Source organism: Scleropages formosus, chromosome 24 (genome assembly GCF_900964775.1).
Source record: "Scleropages formosus chromosome 24, fSclFor1.1, whole genome shotgun sequence".
Taxonomy (NCBI): domain Eukaryota; kingdom Metazoa; phylum Chordata; class Actinopteri; order Osteoglossiformes; family Osteoglossidae; genus Scleropages; species Scleropages formosus.
In genome coordinates this window covers 18,243,057-18,269,105 of record NC_041829.1, presented here as the reverse complement: position 1 = coordinate 18,269,105, position 26,049 = coordinate 18,243,057, and the positions used below count along the sequence as shown (strand labels likewise).

Genomic DNA, 26,049 nt, shown 5'->3' with positions numbered 1-26,049 from the left:
AGTGTCAGATGCGTGAATTACTGTCATTTACTCTGTCCACTGCTCCAGATAATACTGTAAATGTATTCAGCTAAGACGGACAACCGTAAAAACAAAAAGAATTTCTGATTCTTTCCCATAATAAAACTTTTTCACCTATTTTCCTCAGTGAGCAGAAGTGGTAGCAATATATGTATTAATTTGCTTCAATGTTTAATTTGAAATATATTTGTACAGTATATTTGTAGTATATTCTTACTAAATTGCATACATCATCTTAAAAAGGTACACATTTGGGCTTAAGGCACATTGATTACAGTTCATAAATATTAACTCGTCACCAACATCCAGTGATAGTAAATGAATTTGTGTAAGTATTTGTCCTTCGCCACACATTTTCGCACTTATTTAAATAACATGTAACTTGACAGTAGTACATTCATGTTGACATTCGGGTGGGGGGGGGGGGGGCACAATTTGCAGTGACCCTTTCAATAAAGCGGGAGACGACGGGGTTTTAAAAACGATACAGGAATGAAAAGACACCTTCAAGTCGGCGTGACTAAAAAACGACTTACAAAACATGGTATAAAAGAACAGAGTAGTGTTCCCTAAAATGTCATTTTATCACTTTCAGTTCTGGCTATAAATGTAATCGGTGATTGAAAAGCGTTCAATCGGTCCGCTGCCGGATTTGACACGCGTGGTTTAAAAAAAAAAAAAAAAATACGTCATGAACGCGGCGGCCGCTTTTCCACTCACAGCTGGTCTGACTAATCTCAGCGCAGACAAAATCGTACAGAGAGGGATGACTTACATCATATGTAAAAATTAATAATTAAAGGATATTTAGAAGGACGGATAGAAGGAATGCTCTTCCGCCGTCGGGGAGGATCTCGGGCTCCTCCTCGCAAGGCCGACGAGAGTTTGCTAGTCCTTCTGTAAAGAGGTGTAGTACTCGGTCAGGACCTTCCAAGCCTTGGGGGCCATGAAGCCGTCGGGGGGGTTCTCGCCGCTCCGCGCCAGCTTCCGCATGCGGGTCCCCGAGATGAACTCGAACTCGTCGTGCCTGGAACGGCGACACGGGACAGCTCGGCGCTCGCCGTTATCCAGCGCGACTCGCGGTACCGGGGCAAAGCGCGAGGCCCGCTGGGAAACGATGGATGGGACGCGCGAGGGCGAACGCTGATCGTAGGAGGGGGTTTTCCTTTTCCTTACCTGTCTGGATCATAGAAATCCATGGCGCGCTTGGTCTTGTTGTACGCGGCCACCCGGAAGGGGATGATCTCCACGGAGGTGAGGCCAGGAGCCATGCTCAGCACCGCGCCACCATGCAAGGGCTCGTAGAGGTCCCGCTTGGTCTCCGGGTGCGGTATGCCGGCGGGGTCTCTACCCACAATGTAGAAGTTGGCGCCGGCCACCATGCGGGCCCTGCAGTGCCACTGCACCTGGGGGAGGGGAGGAGGAGGAGGAGGAGGAGGAGGAGCACAAGGGGTGGGTCCTGGGGGATCTATCGTGAGCCGGTCGACACGGGTCGACACGGGTCGACGTGGGCGACGAGGCCTTCAGCCGCGATCCTGGGTCTTCGTCACCGAACTACCCGGTTCAACTGCTTCGTCGCTCGAGCGCGCGCAAATTTGGAAACCTCCCCTCGGCGCACCTGACCTCCAGGACCAGGGCTGAAGACTAGGGGCTGCTCGGTCGGGGACTCCCTACCTCGGTGGGTCCGGCGTACATCATGGGGGAGGGGAAAATGGCCACAATGGTGCTTTTCGGGTCCAGCACGCCATCCTCGAGCACGGCTGCGTGCTGCCGCATGCGCCACTCCAGCGGCACGTCGTCGTCCTTGGTCCAGCCGCCCAGCGGGTGCAGCAGGAGCACGGGCCGCCGGTATCCGCGTTCCAGCAGCCGCCGCCGCGTGTCCTGCATGAGCAGGGCGTGACCGTTGTGCACCGGGTTGCGCAGCTGGAAGGCGAAGATGGCGTCTGCCGGGATGCGGAAGAGCGCCGTTCATGAGCTGTTCGTCCGACAGCGTGAAGCGCCGCAGAGGGCGGCGAGCTCGGCCCAGAACGTCACCGGAACTCAGCTGCCCTCTGCGCATCGTACCCACGTGTGTTTCTGGATGTACAGTGCTGCTTGAAAGTGTGTGAACCCTATGGGGACGGTCATTATTCTGGTCTAAAACATTAAAATAAACATAGAAAATGAATAAATGACTGTGATTTACACCCCTGACTCTACTTGCCTACTCGGTGTAACCAGTTCAACTTGGGCTTCACTTATATTTACTGGTCATTACACACATACGAGAAACACCGATTCTCATTAAATAACCGTTTCATGGTAAAACTAAGGGACGCAAGGGCTTCGCACACTTTCCAGCAGCGCTGCATTGTCTCAGTGCTGTACGTGACGTGTCGGTGTTACATTTATTGTCTGTTCGTTAGTGTTGTATTTATAAGTGCTACAGCGTGCCAGAGACACGTGTGCAAGGATGTCATTGTGCGACGTTACGCCCGGGCTACGTGCACGCGGCCATAAACTGTAATTTACTTTACAGTGCTGCGTATGAAAATTATGGTTTCCGCATCATGATGCCACCCCTTAGCACACTGTGACCTCCGTCGAAGAATTACTGGCTGAGAAGGGACATTAAAAACGTAATAAGGCAGCATAGCGGTTGGCGCTACTGCCTCGGGATCCAAAGGTTGCAGGTTCGAATCCCATCCCTGGCTGCGGTACCCTTGAGCAAGGCACTTACCCTAAATTACTCCAGTAAAATCACCCATTTGTGTAAATAGGTAAATAATTGTGACCTTGTCACTGTGGAGAAAAGAATCAGCTGAATGAATAAATGTAATCGGCAAAAAGAATCTAAATGAAGAAGATGCGATTCCATTCTAAGCGTTGATAATAACACCAAGGTAACGACTTGCAGAAGAGGTGCAAACGCTGGCGAGATTATCCTGCAGGGGACGGGACATAAAGATGACACGTGCGCGGTACTCTTGGTCTTAGGACTTTTCGACCACACCTCGAAGAAGTGAAAGCAAATCATTTTGACGTCGTCTCATTGTTTTTTTACCCGCTTTCATTTCCTTGAACCTCTGCTTGAGCTCGCGGGGGGTGAGGCGGTACTGATCCAGGCCGTCGCTCCACTTGATGCGTTCCAGCACTTCCAGGTCGCCCCCGACCAGCCAGTCGCCTCCTTCCACGACCATCTGTCGGGCAACAACGCGCGTTCACGGCGAGACGCTCGTCGGGTCTCGTTTCGGCGCCTCTCCCGACGGAGCGACGATATCTCACTTTTATTTCTCCGTTTATAGCAGAGTGAATATTTCCACCTCCCGTAAGTCACAGTAGGGACAAAGGGCGGGTTAAAGGCAGGTTTATGAGAAGTGTTCGCGGCGGTTATGACCTTGATGTAAGGGTGCTGCGGGCAGCTGGTGCCCCACTGTCGGCAACATCGCTCTTCTTTACGGTGCTCGTAAAACTCGGGGTTGCGCAGGATGGCCACCCTGCGACCTTTGAACTCGAGAGCAAAAGCGGCACAGCCGTCCAGGCTCTCCTTCTTCTCTGCGGACACGGGAAGGACGATGGGGACGGAGAGGTTGATGACCCCGCCTGTTGGAAAAATGTGGCCCGAGTCACTTATCGCCAACCCCCAACGAGCCACGCCCCCCACCCCGGGACCATCGGGACCATCGGGACCATCGGTTTACCGTCAAGCAAGGTGGCGAAGTGCAGGACCTGCAGGTATTCCCTCTCTCTCATGAAACCCTTGAGCGGACTGGCCCAGCCTTCAGCCAGCACCTGCACCCACTGAAGGTCCACCTGCAAGAGAACCCGAAAAGGTGCCGTAAGGCGCGGCATCGCTTTATAACGCGACCTTGTCAGGGCGCCAACGCTGTCGAAATGGAAGAGGAGGGAGCGTCCGTGAAATTCACCACCGGTTGGAAGTCCTACGCCCTGAAATGACCCCCGTAAGAAACAGGAACAGCTTTTTAATCGAGACCTCCGTGATGGTAAAAGACATAACTCTTTCCAGCCTAAGGACACAAATAGAGGACAGAACATTCTGGATGTACTCTATCTACAGTGCTGCGCAAAAGTCTTAGGCACTTGGGTGTTGCACAAAAAATATTAGTTTTAGGAGGTTATTTAATGTCTTCTGCATTAGTGTCAATGGGAAAGAGCATATTTTGGATTTCCAAGCGTTCCTTTTGCAAAAAAAGTTACAGTATTACAGTAAGGGTTTTGTATGTCGTTAAACAAAGTACACAAACACACACACGCTGTCTGAAATCACTCATCCCGAGCGGAGTCTAACCTAGTAACACAGGGCGTAAGGCCGGAGGGGGAGGGGACACACCCAGGACGGGACGCCAGTCCATCGCGAGGCACCCCAAGCGGGACTCGAACCCCAGACCCCCTCGGGACAAGCGCTTGTTGACGATGGATGGTAACTAATTAATAAACTTCCTACAAAGCTTAAGAGCAATATTTTTGGAATCCTTCTCACTTTATAGCTTTTCCCCCCCCAAGTGCCTATAACTTTGCACAGTACTATATGTGCTCACCGAGAGTCAGAGGTAGACCTTGGGGGGGGGTGATGAACTTGCATAATAATCTGTAATATCTAAACACACATGTTGTAAAGAATTTAAAAAAAAAAAACCTGTACAAATACAGAAAGTAATGGATGTGGGACAAATGTTTGCTTGCTCATCAGGGTAAGTAGCGGTAACATCGATTTCAGTGGACGCGGACTTTGAACAGCCTGTTTGCGATAACACACCTGGCCTTAAAAGACCTCTTATTGCTACCAATCGTGTTACGTAACAGCTCCAATGCAAAGATTGACATTTATTCATTTAGCTGATGCTTTTCACCAATGGGACTTACAACGTCAACCTATTACACATTTAACCAGCTAGGTAATTTCACCGGACCGGCATTAGTACCGTGCTCAAGGGCACTATAGCTGGAGGTGGGATTCGAACCCGTGACCTACAGGTACAGAGGAAGCAGCACTAATCACAACACTACCAGCTGCCCCTTATAGTCCCTTGATATTAGTTACATCTTCCGCCTTCGGGCGTTTTGATTAAAAATGATCATTAAAGGCATTTTGGGGGATTCGGCTGCAGAAGTACCTCGGTGATGCTGAGCGTCGGCAGGGCGGCGGCGTCGGCCAGCGCCAGATTCAGCTTGTTTTCCGGGACAAAGAGCTCGTTGACCTCCTCCACGAGCCCGGTCGGTACAATGTTCTGCACACAAAAGACGGTTGCGTCGAGCTCGTGGGGCGAGAGCGCCGCGCACCCTCACCTCCGGCGAACACCCCCACCTCGCGCGTGGGGCGACCCTCGGCCGGCGGCCTCACCTGCTCCTTCAGGAGGTCCACGACTTGCTGAATGCACTCGTTGGCGGAGATCTCGTCCGTCTTCAGCACCAGCTCGGGGGCCTCCGGCTTCTCGTAGTCCGAGTCGATGCCGGTGAACCCTGGCAAGAGACGGGATGCAGAGCTCGGCAAGCAGGTAGAGATCCGCTCTCGGCTACCGGTTCGGCTTACGTCGTTCGTCGATCCGACTCTGTGCTCCGAAGCGACGTACGTGCGAGAGGACGAGAACAACGCAAAAGCGGGTGACGCCGACGCGCGGTCGATCAGAAGCAGCGCCACCGCCTCCGCGCCAGACCTCCATGCGGCGGAGGCTGCGGTACCTTTGATCTCTCCGGCGCGGGCCTTCTTGTAGAGACCTTTGACGTCGCGGCTCTCGCACACCTCCAGCGGCGCGTTCACGAACACCTCGAAGAAGGGCAGCCCGGCGCTCTCGTGGATCCTCCTGGCCTCGTTGCGGTCCTGTTCAAGGACACGGGGATTGGCGCCAAAAGGCTCCGTCACGGTGCCGCCGCTGCGGGGCAACCGCACAAGCTCTTTCGCCCAGTTCACCTGAAGTTCACAACTGTGTGCGTCTGCGTGTTGGCAGGGACACCTACCTCCTCCTTGTGATAAGGAGCAAGATAGAAGGAAGTGCATTCAAATCATCGTGATATTGCATTTATTACCTGGGTTGATGCTTTTTTGCCAAAGCGACTTACAATGTTCATCTACTCAGTCGACAGGGTGTTCTTGCTGCATCCGTTGAGGGTAAGTACCTTGATTGAGGGGACTGGAGCAGGAGGTGGGATTCAGACCTGGAGCTGCTGTTTTCATTAGTCTTTTGCACATGTTTTCCCTCCAAAGTGACTTGCAATACCCTTTTATACAGTGGGGTAATTTTACTGGCACAATTTAGGGTAAGTATCTTACTCAAGGGCACTACAGCTAGAGGTGGGATTTGAACCAGCAACCTTTGGGCCCAAAAGCAGCAGCGCTACCCACTATGCCCCCACTGACGAAGACAATGAGTTCGGAGGTTCCGCTTAAGGCCCCTTTCCAAGGCGCAACAGCAGGACACCTCGTATGACTCGAACCTTCGGGTTAAAAGTCTAGGCCATTAACCCCAAAGTTTCGGGTGACGCTCATAACCCCAACTCATAACGTGACCGTAACTCACGCCGGGGGCCCAGAAAGAGAGCGGCGGCGGGTGGCGCCCAACTCTCCACCATTTTACACAGGCAATAACACGGCGCTCATTGCAAACAAACATCCACCGCCGACTGGAAACTGGACCTCTCCCAGCAGCCGAGTCCGAGGTGAGAAATGCGGAGGGGATATAAAAGCGGTCTGCGTTTCAACGACGGTGTGGAGTTTTGCCGGCCGGTGGCGTCTCACCCTGGTGAAGGGAGAGATGAAGCTGGTGATGCAAATCAGGCCGGCGTCGGCGAACAGCTTGGCCACCTCGGCGATGCGCCGGATGTTCTCCTCTCGGTCCGTGGCCGTGAAGCCCAGGTTCTTGTTCAGCCCGTGGCGGATGTTGTCACCGTCCAAGGAGTAGCAGGGGATGCCGTGGGTCACCAGGTACTCCTCCAGAGCAAAGCCCACCGTGGTCTTCCCGGCACCCGACAGGCCTTTGAAGCGAAGGAGCGGGAAAGAGCGGGCTCAACGTCGAGGAAAAGCAACGGCCGGGGCTCCGGGAGAGCCGGACCGCGCGGAGACAGGGAACGGTCCTCTTACCCGTCAGCCAGACGGTGCAACCGCGGAACCCCCCGCGGGTGCCCACAACTTGGCCTCTCTTGCTGCGGCTCACGTGGTGGGCCTGGTACACGATGTTGGTCGACCGCTGGAGGTCCTGCAGCCACAGCGAACAAACTCAGCGTCAGAGGTCGGCGCCCAGGAAGCAAAGCTCACCTGTACCTGCACTACAGCTCGACAAGAAGCCTCAGATCCGAGTCGTTGGCTCAAAACGCAAAAGCCCCCCTGAGCAAGTTTTCAGAATTTCATTTTATTTTAACAAAAATCACCAATTTCAGCAGCTGCCACGGGCGGCTGAAATGTCCTGTTCCTTTCCAGCCGGCTCCTGCGGAGAAAAGCAGGTGGAACGACGTCCCCCTCTCCCTCAGAACTGCTGAATCTCTGTCCACATTTAAAAAGGGTCTGAAAACTCACCTCTTCCAGACTCACTTCACCCATCATCTCTTAAGATCATGTAAGGTGTGAATGTTCACGCACACTAACTATATGATCGTGCCCGGAGAACGGAAATGTTGGCGCATCTCCAAAATAAAATTTAAAAAAAAAAATTACCAGGAAGGTGATCAGGAATCGTGGATATTCTGGTAAAGTTTTATGCAGCTACTCACGTGTTTGGAGAAAAATACGTGCAAATGTGAAAGCAAAGTGAATTAAGGGCAAAAGCTGCACACGTGGATGGGTTTACTGCAGAAGTCGTCTAATTTTAATACTTCATCTTATGAGCCAATGACAAAGCGTGAAAAATAAATAAATAAAAATGAAAAAAAAAGTCCGCTCTAGTGCTGACAGAAGTAAGGAAGCAAATGATTACGACACATTTCAAGAGCTTGGAACGTGGCAACTGCGGGACGATGACATTTTCGCACCCGGCAACGGACGACATCCAACGCGTTCGACAAGCAACGGGTTTTTCGAATGCAGACTATAAATTCGGTGTCGGAGGAGAACATCAAGTTATTATTTTTTTTTTTTAATTTCAATTTATTTATCTGACACTTTTCTCCAAAGCTACTTACAGTATTGAGCTACTTTGTACTTTGATTCTACTTCGTACCCTTTTATACAGCTGGGTAATTCTACCGGAGCAACTGTAGGGTAAACACCTTGCTCAAGGCTACTACAGCTGGCAGTGGGATTCGAACCAATAACCTTCGGGTCCGAAGGCACCGGCTGTCCCTAAAGAGAGCAGTTAAAGGTAAAGTACAAAGCAGAGTTGGTTCCGGGCCTCCGGTGTGCCGAGAGGGCGCGCCCTAATTGAACGAAGGCCAAACGGCCCGTTTGCTCGGCCGCGGGGGAGGAAACCGTCAAGAGTAAACACCAAGTAAAGCCCAGCTCATTACCGGACGCGTCAGTGAGAAACCCCTCCGTCGCACGCTATCGTATCTCCCAGCCGAGCAGCGCCATCACATTTCTTATCGAGGACGATCTTCAAACTGCCGCTGCGCAACACGCGAGAGGCCGACTTGCCCAATACCGGACACGCCGGTCTCCGGCTCGCTCAACGAGAGCGCGGGGTTGCGGCGCGGCGCGGCGCAGCGTGACGGCCGTCGTGCAGGCCAAGGGCGCGTCACGTCATCCGGACGCCCTTATAACGCTCCGCGCACCTTCCCTCCTCCCCCCCCTCGTTCCCCGGCCGCCGCTCCCTATCTAGGGTACGACGGCGGGGCCCCTCCGCACCACCTGCGCCCGTCACCCCGAGAGGGCGGCCCGAACAAAGTGACCACTGTTCTGCAGCCACAGGATGACGTTTGCAAAATCTGCGCCCCCCTCCCCCCGCAGACGCTCTCGCACAAACGCCCTCCTCTCCATCCTGCCACGCTGCTCCCCGCTCGGGGAACAAGCGCTCTTTCACGGGCGGCGGAGCTCCACCGAACACTGGGCCCTCTGAGCGAGAGAGCGGCGGCGCACGGGGCCTTGGGAGCATGAAGGTGTGCTGCTGTCAGCAGTGGGGGGGTTGGGGGGGTACAAAAGCACCATGTCTGCTTTCCAAAGCAGCTTCCTCAGCAAGGCAAAGGCTCATCCACGTGTGGATACGGAGGCCCCCCCCCCACATCGCAGACGCACCAAAGGACTCGTAAGCAGGTGTCACTTTTTAATCGAAAAAAACTCACATTTATTCATTTAGCCGAAGCTTTTCTCCAAAGTGACGTACAGTGATTATTTACTTAGTTATTTACCCTTTTATACAGGCAGGTAATTTTACTGGAGCAGTTCAGGGTAAGGACCCTGCTCAAGGGTACTACTGCTGGAGGTGGGATTCAAACCAGCAACCTTTTGGGGCCAAACGCTGCACCTCTAACCCTAACCCTACCAGAAGTAGTCATATTTACTGCTCTTTATCATTAGTTTAAATATGTACAGTCCATATGCATGGATCAAGGGTGCAGGGTTTACAGGGTGCGATACATCACAGGTTTACCATGCTCATACCAGGTTTCTAGCACCAAGAATGGAAGCACAAGCAACAAGCTGTGTTCACGTCACAGTCACCCTGTTGAAAGCCACAAAAAAAGTGGGGGGCTATAAAAGAGAAACGGGCAAACAAACACAAATGACTTCCTCGGGACGTAGAGGGCGGCTTTAAGTTTTGCGCTTCCTCCTTTTCTCAGAGCGGCCTCTTGCACGACGGCGGCGGGAACGGGGTGGAGGTCAAAGCGAAAAGCGCTGAGTCACCCTTGCTTTGCGCAGCCGCCGTGAAACACACCTCTCCCGACTGCACCTTCGCACCTTTGCCCCGAGACCAACCGACCGTTTTGGTAACACACGCTGACTGCAGCTCACTTTCAGATTTTACATCTATCTATTTATCGAAATCGTCTTCCAGTGAACTCTGTGTAGTGTTATCAGGCCACACACCTTATTCACCATGGTGACTTACACTGCTAGATACACTACTTACACTGGGTCACTCATCCATACATCAGTGGAAAACACACTCCCTGTCACTCACACACTATGGGGGAAGCTGAACAGCAAGTCTTTGGAGTGTGGGAGGAAACCAGAGCACCCGGGGAGAGCATGCAAACTCCACACAGACTGGGCAGGGATCGAACCCACGTCCTTTCACACCACCCAGGGGCTGTGAGAACACAGCGCTACTCGCCCATATGTTCACAAATATGGTTATGATGTGCGACAGGCGAGCGGGTGCCCGTTACCCTACCCAGGATGCTGTCAAGCGCATTAATGAGGGGGATCTTATGACGCAGATGTTTGCAGCTGCTCCTCAAAAACAAGGAGCAGGAAGCAACACGGCAGACGTGCGCATGACGCACGTCCCGCGGCTCCTACCCCGCGACGGACCGGCGTCGGAGGCCCGGAACACCTCCATACCTTAATTCCTCCAGCGCAGCAGAGCAGACGGCGTCACCCTCACGCCTCTGTCTGATCACACGGTGTCATGCGACATCCAGGTGGACCTCGTTCAGCACAAAAGTGGCAGTAGTAACGGGCAGTGGGTAGCGGAGTGGGTGTAGGTTTGAATCCCACCTACCGCTGTAGTGCCCTTGGGCAAAGTATTTACCCAAACTCAATCCGTTACTCATAAAAAAAAAATTAAAAATTGTTTTAAGGAGCTTAACACTATAAATGACTGTAAGGAGCTTAGCAGTGTAGGTTGGCTTGGAGAAACGTATCAGCTCAACGAGTAGATATAGGAGTTCATCCATCCATCCATCCATCCATCCATCATCAATAAGCGCTTCTTCGCTCCAGGGTGGTGGAGGTCCAGAATCCAGCCTGGAAATACAGGGCGTGAGGGAGGGGGGGCGCCGTGGACGGGATGCAGATTCATTCCGTGGCCATATCTCTCTCTCTCTCTCTCTCTCTCACACACACACACTAAGGGTGGTTTAGTGGCAGCAGTAGCAGTAAAGAGCACTTTGATTGCGGCTCAGTAAATGCCACCGGATCAGTGCATGTCCTACAGGGACAGGAGTACACGCTCCCAGATTTTTTTCATAGCGAGAAAGTGGCCGAACAGGTTTTCAGTTGGCATGCTGTACATCTACATATTTTATAGCACAAATGTTCTCCTGCCCACGGGGGTGCGGTGGTGCGGTGGTGCGATGGGTTTGATTGGGTCCTGCTCTCCGGTGGATCTGGGGTTCGAGTCCCGCTTGGGGTACCTTATGACGGACTGGCATCCCGTCCCGGGTGTGTCCCCTCTAGCCTTGCGCCCTGTGTTGCCGGGTTAGGCTCTGGTTCTCCGTGACCCCGTACGGGACAAGCAGTTCAGAAAATGTGTGTGTTCTCCTGTCCTTTATTCTACATCCTGCTTTTTATACCAGTAACACACTGACAGTAAAACTAAAACACAAGGAACCAGTTTGAAATTGTTAAAAAAAATCTAGTCTGACCACATTACTGTGATTATCCTATTTGCTATTTAATTTTTTTACTTAACGAGATGTACAGGGTTTTACATGTTTGCACAGAAGGTATTTCAGTGGAAAATGCCAAGTTAAGCACCTTGCTCAGTATTACCACAAGAGCTCAGGTTGCAGGCCTGTGGTACGTGACGCGTTGGGGAAATGTGATCATTTTAATAAAAACGCTGTTCAGCACCTGCATTGTCACTATTATGGTTGTTATTTGCCAAATCATTACATATAAGTTACTCACATATGGTTACAGCTCCTCCTTCTCCCTCTTACTCATTCCCCCCTCATTATTTATTTCTCCCTCCAAAATGAATCCCGTGTTTTTTTTTTTTTGTGTCTACTCTTCACTATGAGCCACTGGGAACCAAAGCCAAATTCCTTGCATGCGTGTGCATACTTGACCAAATAAATCAGATTCCGAGTCTACACGGAAGCCGTAAGAAAAAAAATAGCCGATACCCTTATCGACAATCAATGCAAAACGTGCAGAGATGAAACAAAGTCTAGAAACACATGACATATATTGAACCACACATTATTTAAAACGCGCCGCTTTACGTTCACTGCATACTTTGGGCCGTTTTCATGCATCAGCCTATAATTTGAACTGCATGACTACATATAGGGACGACCGGTCATTGAAGGGAGAAGATAAAACACAAATTTTTGGATTAATTCCCAAATGCAACCTCATTACTCTTTGAGCATTAAAAGTACAATTCATTCTATCCACTTAACAGAATCCCATCCATCGGTATTCTTACCGCATCTGTTCAGGGTAAGTACCTTGACTGAAGGTGCTGGAGCAGGAGGTGGGATTCAAACCTGGAGATGCTGATTTTTATTACTCATTTGCTGATGTTTGCCTTCCAAAGTGACTAACAATATTTACAATTACCTACCCATTTATACAGTGGGGTAATTTTACTGGTGCAACTTATGGTTAAGTACCTTGCTCAAAGATACTGCAGGTGGAGGTGGGATTTAAACCTGCAACCCTTGGGTCCAAAAGAAGTTGTTCTACCCACTAGGGTGCAAGATTCCCCTTTTGAGTTGAAGGCAAAGGTCCAGAGCACTACCTTTTAAATTATAAAAAAAAAAAAAGAGTCGGGATCCATCAATGATCCAGTAATAAAGGTGTTCGGACCGCGCGCCTTCCGCTTGACACGTGTTGGGTGTTTGTGCGGCCGCGACCCTCACTTCCAAGGTGTGTAAAAGACGAGCCACAAAAAAATGACTGCTGTAAGGTGAAAAAACATAATATTAGAAAGAAAGGCACATCATCATCAGCCGCCTTATAATTATTATTCATGCGGACTTGAGTCGGAAGGATCAAAGCGCACGCGGTGAAGGAGAAAAGGGGGTAAAACTTGCGCCGAAAGCCGCAGTGGCATCGGACAGTCCTCGGTGACACGCGTCCCCCGGGGCACGAATGCCACTAATTGAGCCCATTCAATGAGACGGGAACGCTGTGAACGCGCCGCGTCGTGAACGCGCACCCGGGGAACGTGAGCGAACTGCACGCAGACGTGTAACAACGATCCGACTCAGCGACTGCACTATAACTTCATATGTACGAATATCTAATTATGATATCAATATATATTCTGTACCATTTTAATTAAAAAAAAACGTGAACCGATAGGAAACACTCCGCTGATCAGCCCACCACGTCGCGCTTGCTTCTCCTCCCTTTTAGATTTTATTCAGGAATTTCCGACTGGATGGGAGATTTTAGCGAATATCCTGCACTCTCTGTGTGTGTGTGTGTTCTCAGTTTTTCGGCTGCGAATCCTGGCTCATTGTACACTCACTCGCGAGGAGTCCCCGCGAAACTTCGCACGCGACGTATATGAACTAAGTGTCGCGAAGCGTTTTTCGGAAGTGTCGCCGGCGGTATTCAGCCGCGACACTTTGTTTGTAACCAACATGTGTTACTTGTAGCGCCAAGTGGCGACGCGCTGCTCCCTCCAACTAAGTGCCGCTCGAGTCGATGCCACTCGCTCGTTCAGCCGGCGGAGAGATGATGTTGAGCACTCGAACCTCCGCTCCGAGCCAAGTCCTTACCGTTCTTTGCTTTTTGTTTCCAGACATGATGATGATGTTGATGATGTTGTTGCCGGACTCCTTTTTCTCCCTCTTTTCTCGGTGTGGATCGTCGGCACTTCACGCGTCTCTATGTGTATGAAGGAAACTGGAAAGTAATATTCGCTCAGCGAGCCCGTATTTAATAGGAAAGGCGACGGGCTTTAAAGGGCTCCAAGGCGACACGTAGCATTTTCCCTGCCCCTTCCCTTCCTTCCCTTCCCTTCCCTTCCCTTCCCTGCCCTTCGCTTCGCTTCGCCCTCCTCCCGCGCTCCTCGCAAATCTGCGTGACGCGGAGGGGCGACGAGACGAGACGACACAGGAGAGGAGAGGAGCGGAGAGGAGAGGAGAGGAGAGGGGAGCGAGCGACCGATCAAGGCGTCATAGTCACCGAGTTCCTGCGTTCAAATGGAGCGGACCTGAAGGGAACCACATCGGCGTCGCGCGAACTCTTCTTCGGAAAACTGGCACAGTGTTTCGAAGGACAAAGTACAGTCTGGCTTCTGAGGAGCGGACCTGAAGAAAAAGCGCGGGGGGGGACGATGGTCCGTTTCACTCGTTAACTTTTGAGGAACTGAGCATAATGTGTTCCACAAAGACCGAAAACTGAGACCGGGCGTTTGCAGGCCGGACCTGAAGGAGAACGCTGAGCGGTCAGTTTGACTCGTGAACTTCTCACGTAAACTTTGCAGATGGAGAGAAAGCGGCACTGGGCCGCCATCAGACGGACCTGAAGGAAAACGCCGGGGGTCAGCCTGATATGTTACTTTTTCCAGTTACTGAACGTAAGGAATTCGAAGGGAGAAAAGCGACGCGGCAGGGTCCCCGTCAGGCGGACGTGAAGGAAAGCACCCAGATCGAGTTGAAACGTCACCTTTTCAGGCGTGAAATCTATTTCAGAAGAAGGTCATTATAAAAATGGATCTAAACGGAGGGGAAAGCGCGCCGGGCCTTTACTAAGCGGACCTGAAGGAAGCGCACAGACGAGTTGAATACCTGTTACCTTGTTAGGAACCGACGGCAATACAGTCAAGGCTTTAGGGTGACAGGTTTATTGGTCGGGCGCGTGCGTCAAAGGTGTGACGCTTGGAATGAATCACAGCTGTAGCGCAGCTCCACTTTCCTGTTTCATACCAGCTTCAAGATCTAATTTGGTGGATTTAAGGCACGTGTACGACGAGACTGTATTATAACAACTCACTCGCTTTATTGTCGCTAATGGAAGAAGCACAAACCCCAAAGATTATATTACTGTTTGACAGGATCCTATTAACATCAGCATCAAAAACTCTCAGTTGCATTGAATTTCAATAACTTCTCATTTTAAGTTTGACAAATAAGCATTTCCCATTACACATTCCCACTTTTCAAAATAAAATATTTCACTATGCATTTACTTCAATGACAGAGTGGTGAAAGTGGTAATGCAAATACAGATATTTTGAGTTCATGTGTTTTTAAAGATATATTGGAGAATACGTAATTAACTAGAAGACACAATACATGGCCACATTTTATATACTGTATATATGATAATATAACTATGCTGCAGTATACATTTGGCATCCTTCCACACAGTAAAGTTTTCTATGTTCCCTTCATAAAACCCATTTTACAACCTTGGTCGAAAGTATCTGTAAAACTTCTATGAAATCATTCCTTTAAAGTTTTTGAAGTTAACTCCACATGGCGGAATGTGACTTTATATATTAATGCTTTAGTTAGAACAGGAGTACAGCTGGGAAAAACCCAAATTTCTTACTGTTAGCAATATGTTGTACAATTGTTCCCACAGCTTTGACCTGAACTTCATGTTAATCTTATTTCTTTTAAATTATGCCATACAATCTTATAATCCGTTCAGCATATTAAGTGCAATCAATTACAAAAGGTCCCATATTTCCACTGTTACAGTGATTCATAAAGCTGAGCGACACCCATCCATCAGGAGGTAGACATTCACAAATCTTCATGTTTTATGTTTCATTCCACAAATATAGAGCATCCACACTGTTAGACTGAAGAGACACCTGGGTATCTCATACATGATTTCAGTAATTCTGGTTTTCTTAATTGTTTGAGGCCAGCAAACAATATCCTAAACACATTAGACAAAAAAAAAATCTATTGTTAATCTGCATATGAATAGTAGAAAGCAAAACCTGCTATGGGGAAAATATGGACAGAAATCAATTTTTTCTTTTTTAAAAAAAAGAATAAATGCTCACGAGCAGCATCACAATGTCCTGTAAGTCTAACCTAAAACATGGTGTAGTCAGTACAAGAGTGGTACAAACTCAAGTAAATGCGGTAGCAAGACAATACACTGCATTAAATATAGTCAGAAATGTGTGAGATTTTCCTCTTTCGCACCTGAGGAAAGAGCTGAAAACATCTTAAAGCTTGAAACATGAGACAGCAAGAGGCAAAAAAAGAAAAAACTGCATGACTGCATGTATTGTTAGTCCCCTTGTTTGTACGGCTGAGTCACGGATGTTGCTACATGTTCCACAGCACTGCACTCGTGGTTTAGTGGTTCCTGTCGTGGTTCAAAAGCCTGGGCCTTGGGGCCCCTTAAAGCTCCGAGCACTTGCTGCAGGTGGACGCCTTCAGCTCGCACTCCGTCTGGAAGTTACATCCCTGCAGCAGGTCCCTGTAGTGCTCCTGGACAATGTCGTACAGCGGCACGGGGTCACTGATGTTGGGCAAAGCCAGGGGCTTCTCGTTGAGCAGCAGCTGCAGCCTCGGCCCCTCGGGGCACTTGTAGAGCACGAAGACGAGGTTGGCGGCGTATGGCACCGTGTGGCTCGTGCGGAAGGTGCGCCTCTCTTGCTCTGGAAAGTTGGAGGAGGTCAAGGGCGTTTCGTCCTTGAAGAAGCCCATAAGTGTGAGCAGGGGCAGGAGGGTCTCTGCATGACCCACCTGAACAGTGGCAACTTCAGTCACATGACCTGTCCTGAAGGGCAACAACATTATTTAATTAAATTACTGTTTATTCTTTCAGTCAACATGTACCATATTTATCAACCACTTACAATGTTTTGTCTAATTATATAGCACAATAATTTTACTGCAGGAACTGAGGATAAGTACCTTGCTTAAGGGTATTACAAGTGGAGTGGGTTTTGAACCTGGATCCTTTGAGGCCAGGGCAGCGGGTCTCACCGCTACATTACCTGCTGCCTGACAGTAAAGGCAAACTTTGACATTTAAAAAATAAAAAAAAAATAAAAAACTGAAAAATGTACAACGTCCCCAGATTTAAAAATGCAGAAATTCTGCTATAAAACCAACAAGCCAAAACCACACCAAGTCCACACAAGGGTCTATCAGCCTTGATAATTTTTTACTATTTACTGCTTAGCTGTACTATTGTAATTCAGGAGGCACCCTCCACAAGGGTAAAACTACAAAAACAGGGGAGAAAGGTTGAACCTGCACAGTTTAAACCCCCGTTCTTTGCCACCATACAGGCTGCTAACCACTACACCTCCATTTACCCCCACAAATCCGTTAAAGCACAGTATCTCACAGCATGGATGCTGGTGTCCAGCATTTCCAGCTCAAACACTGTAATTTTAAAAATTACATATATTTATTCCTGATTTCTGCATGATACTTTGCTCTGGTTTCGTGTCCCATTGTCCTTTCTGCGAGAGCCGAAGTCACACCTAACAGCAGTTTCTAACCCTTTCCAGATTGCCTGATTTGTGCTCCATCCCAGAGAGTGAAAAATAAACAAATACACCTTTTGTACTGTTGAGAGAGAGGACACTAGGCAGAAACAGCTGGTAGGAGCCCTGCTGTACATTACAGTGAGTGACCCGAGCACTCCAAACTGACCTTTTGTTCCTCCCATTGCATCATCCTGCATTTATGGCCTTGCGTGTGTGTTTTTCCACTTTTTAATATCTTCTCGTGCTAAAACTTTCTTCCTGTACACCCCTGAGCTATTCATGATGGTGAGGTGCGTAGTAAATAATTAAAGTGAATGAATACCTTTTCAGTACATTTACAGACACTCAGAACCACATGTTCTGGTTTCATGGTCTCATGTTACCAGCTGAACCGCAGTACTCTGATTACCCTCTTTCAGCAAAACAGTTCAAAACTCCTTGGTGCTCAGCTTTGTTCTAAATACAACTAAGGAATTTTCAATCAATTCCGCATTTATCAACAACCACTTGTCCGATGGAGCGTATCCTGGAAGCCTAGTGTGTGTGATGGTATGGTACACACTGCACGGGGCTCCAATACAAACACAGGAGAACATTGAACCTTAACAAAATCTCACCTGCAGCACTGGCTGTTCTGAACGTACAAAGAATTCATACCAAATACCAAGTAATCTTTTAAAAAGCAAAAAAAATGGAGGTAAACAAACATGTAAAACTGAAACTTATTATTATTAAATTTATCTATTTAGCTGATGCTTTTCTCCAAAGCGACTTACAATTATATACCCATTTATACAACTAGGTAATTCTACTGGAGCAATTTAGGGTAAGTACCTTGCTTAACGGTACTACAGCTGGAGGTGAGATTCAAACCTGTGACATTTGGGTCCAAAGGCAGCAGGTCTAACCGCTACACTACCAGCTGTTCATATTATTCTTATTAATAATAAATATGGGGTTCATTCGGGGGGGGGGTTGAGGTTGGACGGTGGCGCAATGGGCTTGGCTAGGTCCTGCTCTCTAGTGGGTCGCGGTTCGAGTGCCTTGTGACGGACTGGCATTCTGTCCTGGGTGCATCCCTTCCCTCTCCAGCCTTGCACCCTGCGTTGCCGGGTTAGGCTCTGGCTCGCCACGACCCCGCTTGGGACAAGCGGCTTCAGCCAATGCGTGTGTGTGGGTTCATTCTGTAACATTCCTATGAAAACATCTTGTCTAGTGTTGCTTAAAGCACTCTGTCAGCTAGAAATGGAGAAGTAACAGTTAGCTAACCAGATAACGGCAACAGTCAGTTAGAGCAGAGGACTGAACTCAAGTTTTTTGGGTTGCCCAGCACCACAAAAAAAAGTTATGTAGCCTGACATCACTGCCGATATTGACACTCTTGTGCGTTTTTTTTGGCAGAGAGTTTATCTTCTAAGTATACAGTGCTGCTTCAAAGTATGTGAAGCCCTAGTTTTACCACAAAATGGTTATTTAATCATGGTGGTGCAGCAGGTTCAGCTTGTGCATGCTGTGTGGTGGGTCTGGGGCCTGAGCACTGCTTGGGGTGCCTTGCAGCGGACTGGCACCGCGTCCGGGGTGTGTCCCCTCCCCCCTCGGCCTTGCGCCCCGTGTTGGCGGGTTAGGCTCCGGCTCGCCGCGACCCTGCTTGGGACAAGCGGTTGTTGACGATGGATGAATGGTTATTTAATGAGAATCAGTGTTTTTCATGTGACATAATAGGGGTGTAATGACCAATTCCATATGTTGCTTTAGAGGAAATCATGTGTAGTAGAAACACACAAGTAGTGTAGGTGTAAAAGTAAGTGAGGCCTAAGTTGAACTGGTTAAACTGAGTAGGTAAGTGGAATCAGTTGAATAAATCATAATTTATTCATTTTATGTTTATTTGAATTTTTTTTTTTTTTTTTTTAAGAGGAATAATGACCATCTTCTATACAGTTCATATACTTTCAAGCTGTACTGTATACCAATTTCAGATGGGTCTGAAATGGTTGGTTTGTGTTAAAACAAAGGGGAAGTGGAAGGAAATTTTTTCCTGGACATATACAGTGTCTTGCCACAGTGAAGTAAAATGTTATATAAAAAGATGAAAATGAAGCTAAAGCACAGAATGTCAGCTTTTACTATACCTCCGCGTAATGATTTTCATAAATGTTAAAGAATGTTGGAACAATGACATGTTTTGCATCACCAGACCCAGGAGACTGGATTGTCTTGTTTAAAGAAGTTCCACATTTCCACTATGATCCACTTGGTCACGTGTGCAGAATGTTCCCGATCGTAGTGAAGCACAACAACAAACTTTCGCCCAACGAGTTTGGAGGTATTTTTCGGACATGGGGTGATGTTTCTGCATGGTTCAGAATTCACACTGCTGTTATCCTTATTGCCTTCCATCATCAGTAAAGACCAGTAAACGAGTTCTGGAGGCGGCCATGTGTGCCCAAGTCATGACACTGCCTCCTCCATACTTGACGCAAGGAATGCACGTTTGTTCACCTCCATTCTCTCCACACTTTGAATTAAAGTCTGTCATCACCTCATCTGTCCAAAAACACTTGTTCCAGAACTCTTCTGTGTTATTGTTGTACTTCATTGCATATTGCAGTGGCCTTTGTGTTCTTGGAAATCATTACTGAGAAATAAAAGTTGACAGTCTGTACTTTAGCCTCAAATATTGTGCTGCTTGAAAGTATGTGAACCCTATAGGAATGGTCATTAACTTATATAATGAATAAATGACTGATTTACACACCGGAGGGAGCAATGGCATAGTGGGTTTGGCCAGGTCCCATTCACTGGTGGGGCTGGGGTTCGAGTCCTGCTTCGGGTGCCCTGCAACGGCCTGGCGTCCTGTCCTGGGTGTGTCCCCTCCTCCTCCAGCCTTGCGCCCTGTGTTGCCGAGCTAGGCTCTGGCTTCTTGCGACCCCGCTTGGGACAAGCGGATTCAGACAGTGTGTGTGTGTGAAAGAGAGAGTGATTTCCACCCCTGACTCTACTTACCTACTTGGTGTAACCAGTTCAACTTGGGCTTCACTTATTTTTACACCTGCACTACTTGTGTGTTTCTACTACACACACGATTTCCTCTAAAGCATCATAAGGAATTGGTCATTACACACCTATTATGTCACATGAGACACTGATTCTCATTAAATAACCATTTTGTGGTAAAACTAAGGGATGAAAAGGTTTCCCATACTTTCCAGCAGCACTGTGCTTTTTTTTCCTCTGAAACACATTTCAAAAGTAATCAGTTTGACTTTGTGTCCCAGTACTTACACTTCTCGCTGTAAACATCAATTCTCCTGTATGATGACCATGATTTTATCAGTACCTTTTTACCCCTATTCTCCAGTAATATTTAGGCACTGCTGTTCAGCTCTCAGCCAGACTTACCTGAGTTCGTTAACAGCCTCACTGAGACGCCTGAAAATGTCGTGAAAGAGAGTGCAGCTGGATTTGCGGTTAATGTCATGGCCATAACCCCTCTTCCAGTACTGCTTCAGGTCATTTTTATATTCCAGCACCTGTCAAAGGATACATATTTATCATAAACTGACCACTTATGCATACTGATGCCAACCATATATTTTACAATGGCTGTTCCTGAATTTTGAGCCAATTTGGGTGTTTAATATAGAAAGGAAATTTTGTGAATTACATGTCTTAGATGCTTTGTTGCCAGCATGAGAGTAACTACTGAATTATTGCTCTGTTAACGTACCAGGGCATCTGTTTCATCAATGAGCTCGCACCATGGAGAGTTCTCAGACTTAATGGCAAACTCGTAAGCGCAGAGGAAAAATGCAGCCTCGACAGAATCTGAGGAAGAAGCACGATCAAAGATCAATTCTCGGGTCTAAGAGGCTGACCTTATGAGCTTGAGTTTATTTGGCCTAATTGCTATGTGATTGCTACCTTGTATGATTTAACTTAACATGTTGTAAGAAAATTTCTGCTATGTTAAGTTGCCTTCAGCTACGGTTGCAGTTTTTTTTTTTTAAAAAAAAAAAAAAAAAAAAAGCAAAGCAGCAACAGTTGGTCTGAGGACATCGATGAGGCATAACTCATACAGCATCCGATTTAGATGAGATTCCAGTTGCACGGCTCCATAAATAGCAGCTTCAATACATCACACTTCTAAATAAATAAAATCGTAATATTTAAGCTAAATTTCCCAAAGCACAAAGACATTAAAGGATTTCCTTTAGTATTATGGGACAATGACAGTATAAAAACCATAAAATCCCACCATCTAGTGGTACACAAATCATAACCCAGACTTATGCATAACAGGATAAAAATTGTATGACAGAAGTTGCAAATGTTTAATTTTTTTCTAGAAATTCCATAAAATACATGTAAATTCTCCATTTGGACAATTAAAAATGCCGTGGCAACATGGACCCAGTTACCTGTTGTGATGCGACTGTATGGAACGTCCAGACGATCAGCTATCTTCTCCTGGACCCGTTTCATCTCTGCTGAAGATTTGAACAGGTCCACCTCCATGAGGGCCGTCCTGTTATTTTCGACATCTTCAACAAACCTTCTGCAGTGATCAAAGAATCGCATCAGGTCATCCTTGACTTCATGGCTGAAATCCACATCTGCAATTTCAAATTAAAAAAAAAAGTGGGTCAAGCTACTGCCAAATAAAGAGCAACTCAGTTCACAGTATTACAATTATTCACAGATTAAGTAAACAAAAGGATGAAGAATAGACAGACAGACATTTTCAGAACCGCTCGTCCCATACGGGGTCGCGGGGAACCGGAGCCTACCCGGTAACACAGGGCGTAAGGCCGGAGGGGGAGGGGACACACCCAGGACGGGACGCCGGTCCATCGCAAGGCACCCCCAGCGGGACTTGAACCCCAGACCCACCGGAGAGCAGGACTGTGGTCCAACCCACTGCGCCACCGCACCCCCAGGATGAAGAATAATTATGATTTAATTATTAATGGAACCCTAAGGGTATAACAAAAGAATAGAAAACAATAGTCAAATGATGACCATTTAGGCTCATGTAAAATTTTGATATGAGCTAGAAAAGACCTTTTTCCTTTGGAAAACTGAACTGTTTGCTATCACATTCCATTCATATATAAAATGTGTCTCTACTATTTAATAATTGGGTATCTTATGTCAGAGATACTGTACCTTCAAAATAGATCCCCACAGCTAGCAAATGTAGTGTACTGTTATAGTTCATCGATATTTAGTGCCAACTGTTATTTTATATTCCTTTTATAGCATTAGTAGGCAGCATGGCGGTTACAGCTCTTGCATCGCACTCAAAAGACTGGGTTTAAATCCCGGCTCCTACTGTAGTACCCAGGTAAAGGTACTTACCCAGAAGTGAGAGAGTAAAAATTACCCAGCTGTATGAATGTACTCAAAAGTAGCTTTGGAGAAAAGCACTGGCTAAATAAATAAAAGTAAATAGGAACAATTACATGAGTTACACGCTTTAGTTTAAAGATTTAATACCGTAAGAATTGAAATACTCCAAAATCACAAAGATACAAAAACACATCCAGAGAACACCTCATTCAAACCTTTCTTATCAGAGGAATGACAGAGAATATTCACTCATCTAAACATAATGTCATATTTCGAAATACAGAAAGAGAAAATACATCAGCGGTTAAAAAGTACTTTAAACAACAAGACTCATGACTTTAAAACCATCAGCCTTTGAAATTGTTTTAAGAAAAACAGGAAAAATATTAAAATACTGTGTTTCACCCATGAAAAAAACACCCAAGCATTTATCTTAAAACTTTTACACTCTGATGTTACTCTATCATTTTCAGTTTTAAAACACATGAACATTCATAGGACACACACTTAAAAAAAAAAAAAAAAAATTAGTAAATCTAAAACGGTATGAAGGATTTACAAAGTTAAAAAGCAACATTCAAAGAGCTTTTCGAAACAAAATTCTCCCTCCTCCCAGGCCCTGACAAACTGAACCTTAAGAGAGGTGCCACCGGAGACTGATCAATAACCAATAAACTAAAATGATCAGGTACCACTATGGAGGAGGGAGGATCTTCTCAGCCCTTTTGGGTGTGGGGGGGTCGAAGTCAGAACTGGCACCCCCAGTGCAGTACCACAGTATAAGGATAATTAGCAGTGTAAAAAGGCACCAACCTGCTCCAATTGACAAAAGGAAACATGACCAACAAGACCACAAGCCTCACCACTGGTGACGGGCCATATCCTTGATTGTGTCACCACAACGTTCCGCTGCATGAATATGAGCTACACAATAACCGAAATGTGCTTTCATTTTTCAAAATTGCCACAGACCAAGGCCCTCTGCGGGTCTGCAAAGCGCAGTAGGTTATGTGCTCCAACCATGGCATTGATTGAACCATTGACTGAGTAAACGGCTGCTTGAGTGAGAGCGGAGGACCACAAGTGTTAAAAGAAGGGTTTCATTCCACCACCACGGTACTTCGTAATAAATTTCAGTTTATTTCAGTTAATTGTACCTCAGCACAGGCCACTCAAGTTAAGCTCAAATGCACACGTTTCAGTGACTCGAGTCGGTTCAGCGCGAGGATTCCTTTGCGGGCTCCTTTGATTCGTTCAGCCGGAACTTCCGGTTTCTTCTTCATTCGCGAGCGAATCATTTGGCAACACTTCCGCCGCCCAACGCGCGCGCTCATTCAGTGTCCAGACAAGCGATGAACGTTAATCCTCGGTAAAAAAAAAAAAAATAAGCGGTCACTTTTTAAACCAAAAACGCGGATTTTAAAGTGTTATATTACGGTATGAGCTGGCAGGAATCGCCCAAATGATGTTCGAAAGTGGACACATAAGACAGAGTGAGACAGCTAGGTGAGATTTAAGTAAGTGTGCCAGAAAAGAAACTTCATATCATATACTCCTGTATTTTTTGAGAATATTATTTTTACTGAGGGTGGCACGGTGGTGCCGCGAGTAGCGCTGCTACCTCACAGTCACTGCATCTGGGTGGTGCGAAAGAACGTGGGTTCTTCCCCTGCGCGGTCCGTGTGGTGTCCAGGTACTCCGGTTTCCTCGCACAGTCCAAAGACGTGCATTAGATTGGTGACTCTAAATTGCCTTAAGAGTATGAGTAGTTGTCCTGCGTTGAACTGGAATCCCCACCCGTCTTCAGTCCAGTGATTCCGGAATAGGCTCCGGATCACCGGGACCTTGCTCGGGACAGGCGGTATTGAAATCGGATGGAATTTCGCCATTAGTTTACAAAACAAATGGCATTAACAGGAGAATTTTTTTTAAATTTATTTAAGGCATTTTATTAAATTGAATTATCTACCCGTGGCTATACTATGGTTTCTGCATAGTCCTAAGTGTTAGCACGATTCCACAATTTAATTATTAATTCTAGAAATGTTTAAAATGTGTGTGTGTTTAAAATGTAACTATTCCGTTTTCAACTAAGAGCAGCAAGTAAGTATTTGTGTTGAAATTAACAAGAAAATTATCACGCGCTGCAAGTTTCCACTGGAATGATGGACAAAAATTGACCGTATAATCCCCCATAAAAGTCAATTACCTTTACCTTTATGCAGCAGACGCAATCTCGATGCACAACTTTTATAATTGAACCAGTAATTGCGCAACCGTCCGACAGGCTGGAAATGCGCATGCGTGAAATTCGAGCGAAGACGTGAGCGAAGTGTAACTCCTTCGCCTTTTTCGTTCTCAATCAGGAAAATACAACACAAGAAGAAAAAACACACGCAAGCGCTGTAGATAAACCTTAGGGCTACCTTTGATTCCGTGGTGAGTGAAGAGGCCTTGCTGAAAGGCGATGACGCTCTCCACACACCTGTGTTTGGAGCTGGTTATGAATTTGACTCGGTTGTTCCTGAGGTTTTCCTCAGATAGTAAGGATGGAAAGTAGTTAGCTAGTCTTACTGCCAAGTGTTTGTGATCATCTCGGCCTTTGTCCACGATCTGTCCGTCCATGTCCTCAGTGTACCACATTGCCCATTTGTTTTTAATGTCTTCCAACCACCGTTCGGGGCTGCTGGCTTCTGCCTTTATGAGCTTGTGGAGCTCCATCATCTTTTTCACGTTTTTTTTAGTCGGGAACCTTGTGCCGTGCCGAACGATGGCGGTGAGGTGGACCGCAGTGCAGTCAGCAGACGGTGGCTTCAGGAGCAACTTGTTCACGGCCAAAATGTTGTCGATAAGATGAGGATTCACTTCTTCGTATCGGCCTTTCGTGCCAAAATATGCCGCAATCGAAGGTATTCTTCTCGCTGTAACCGGGGCATCTCCAGCGAGGTACGAATAAACCCGAGCCAGGGCAAAGCTTAGAGCCGTGAGCACAAAACTTTTCGATAAAACGTCTCTCATTTTGCCGATTTGTTTTGTTTTTCCTCTTTCAACGAGATGTGTCAATAGAACGTCGGCTTTCGCAAACCCGCGACACTTTCCGTTTCAGTGTTGAACTTTGACCTTTTGGCTCTCGGGGTGGCCGACTGAAACATTTCCAGGAGTTATCACGCGGAAAAGCTGAGCAGTATATTCTGTTCCAACGTTCTCCCAGCACAAATCACCTCGTTTATTAAGAGCAGGGTTTCAACAATGAAACCACAGTCCGAATTTACAGGCTTAACATGAAGAAAGCAACTTTGATTTTGCATTTACGGTACAGATGCACTTCCCACGCAGTGTCTGTGATTGCACACTAGTGGGCAATAGACACTTGAGAGTGAAGAAAGGGGTGTGTCAAGGCCTTGGTTTCTCATCATGTCCTACAAATAGATATCAATAG

The 26,049-nt window shown here is 47.3% G+C and overlaps 2 protein-coding genes across 4 annotated transcripts; both read right to left on the bottom strand.

The window, feature by feature from the left end:
* Positions 1-4: 4 nt before the first annotated feature.
* papss2b (3'-phosphoadenosine 5'-phosphosulfate synthase 2b) lies at positions 5-14,557 on the bottom strand. 3 transcript variants are annotated; one of them, XM_029248750.1, is made up of 14 exons: positions 14,215-14,557; positions 14,001-14,097; positions 13,564-13,672; positions 7,097-7,211; positions 6,755-6,990; positions 5,701-5,839; positions 5,363-5,481; positions 5,136-5,249; positions 3,702-3,813; positions 3,398-3,603; positions 3,065-3,200; positions 1,696-1,964; positions 1,198-1,427; positions 5-1,048 (listed from the first exon to the last, which is right to left on the bottom strand). In XM_029248750.1, exons 3-14 carry the CDS (start codon positions 13,588-13,590, stop codon positions 910-912), a joined length of 1,842 nt encoding a protein of 613 aa, XP_029104583.1. In that variant the 5' UTR covers positions 13,591-13,672; positions 14,001-14,097; positions 14,215-14,557; the 3' UTR covers positions 5-909. The 3 variants fall into 3 exon arrangements, with proteins under 3 accessions (XP_029104583.1, XP_029104582.1, XP_018616716.2); XM_029248749.1 differs by having other exon boundaries at positions 13,973-14,557; XM_018761200.2 differs by having other exon boundaries at positions 14,001-14,557.
* A 1,232-nt stretch (positions 14,558-15,789) lies between these two features.
* minpp1b (multiple inositol-polyphosphate phosphatase 1b) lies at positions 15,790-25,741 on the bottom strand. The gene is made up of 5 exons (XM_018761198.1): positions 25,037-25,741; positions 21,680-21,874; positions 20,989-21,086; positions 20,661-20,791; positions 15,790-16,537 (listed from the first exon to the last, which is right to left on the bottom strand). The coding sequence occupies exons 1-5, from the start codon at positions 25,626-25,628 to the stop codon at positions 16,156-16,158; spliced, it is 1,398 nt and encodes a 465-aa protein (XP_018616714.1). The 5' UTR covers positions 25,629-25,741; the 3' UTR covers positions 15,790-16,155.
* Between the last annotated feature and the right edge of the window lie 308 nt (positions 25,742-26,049).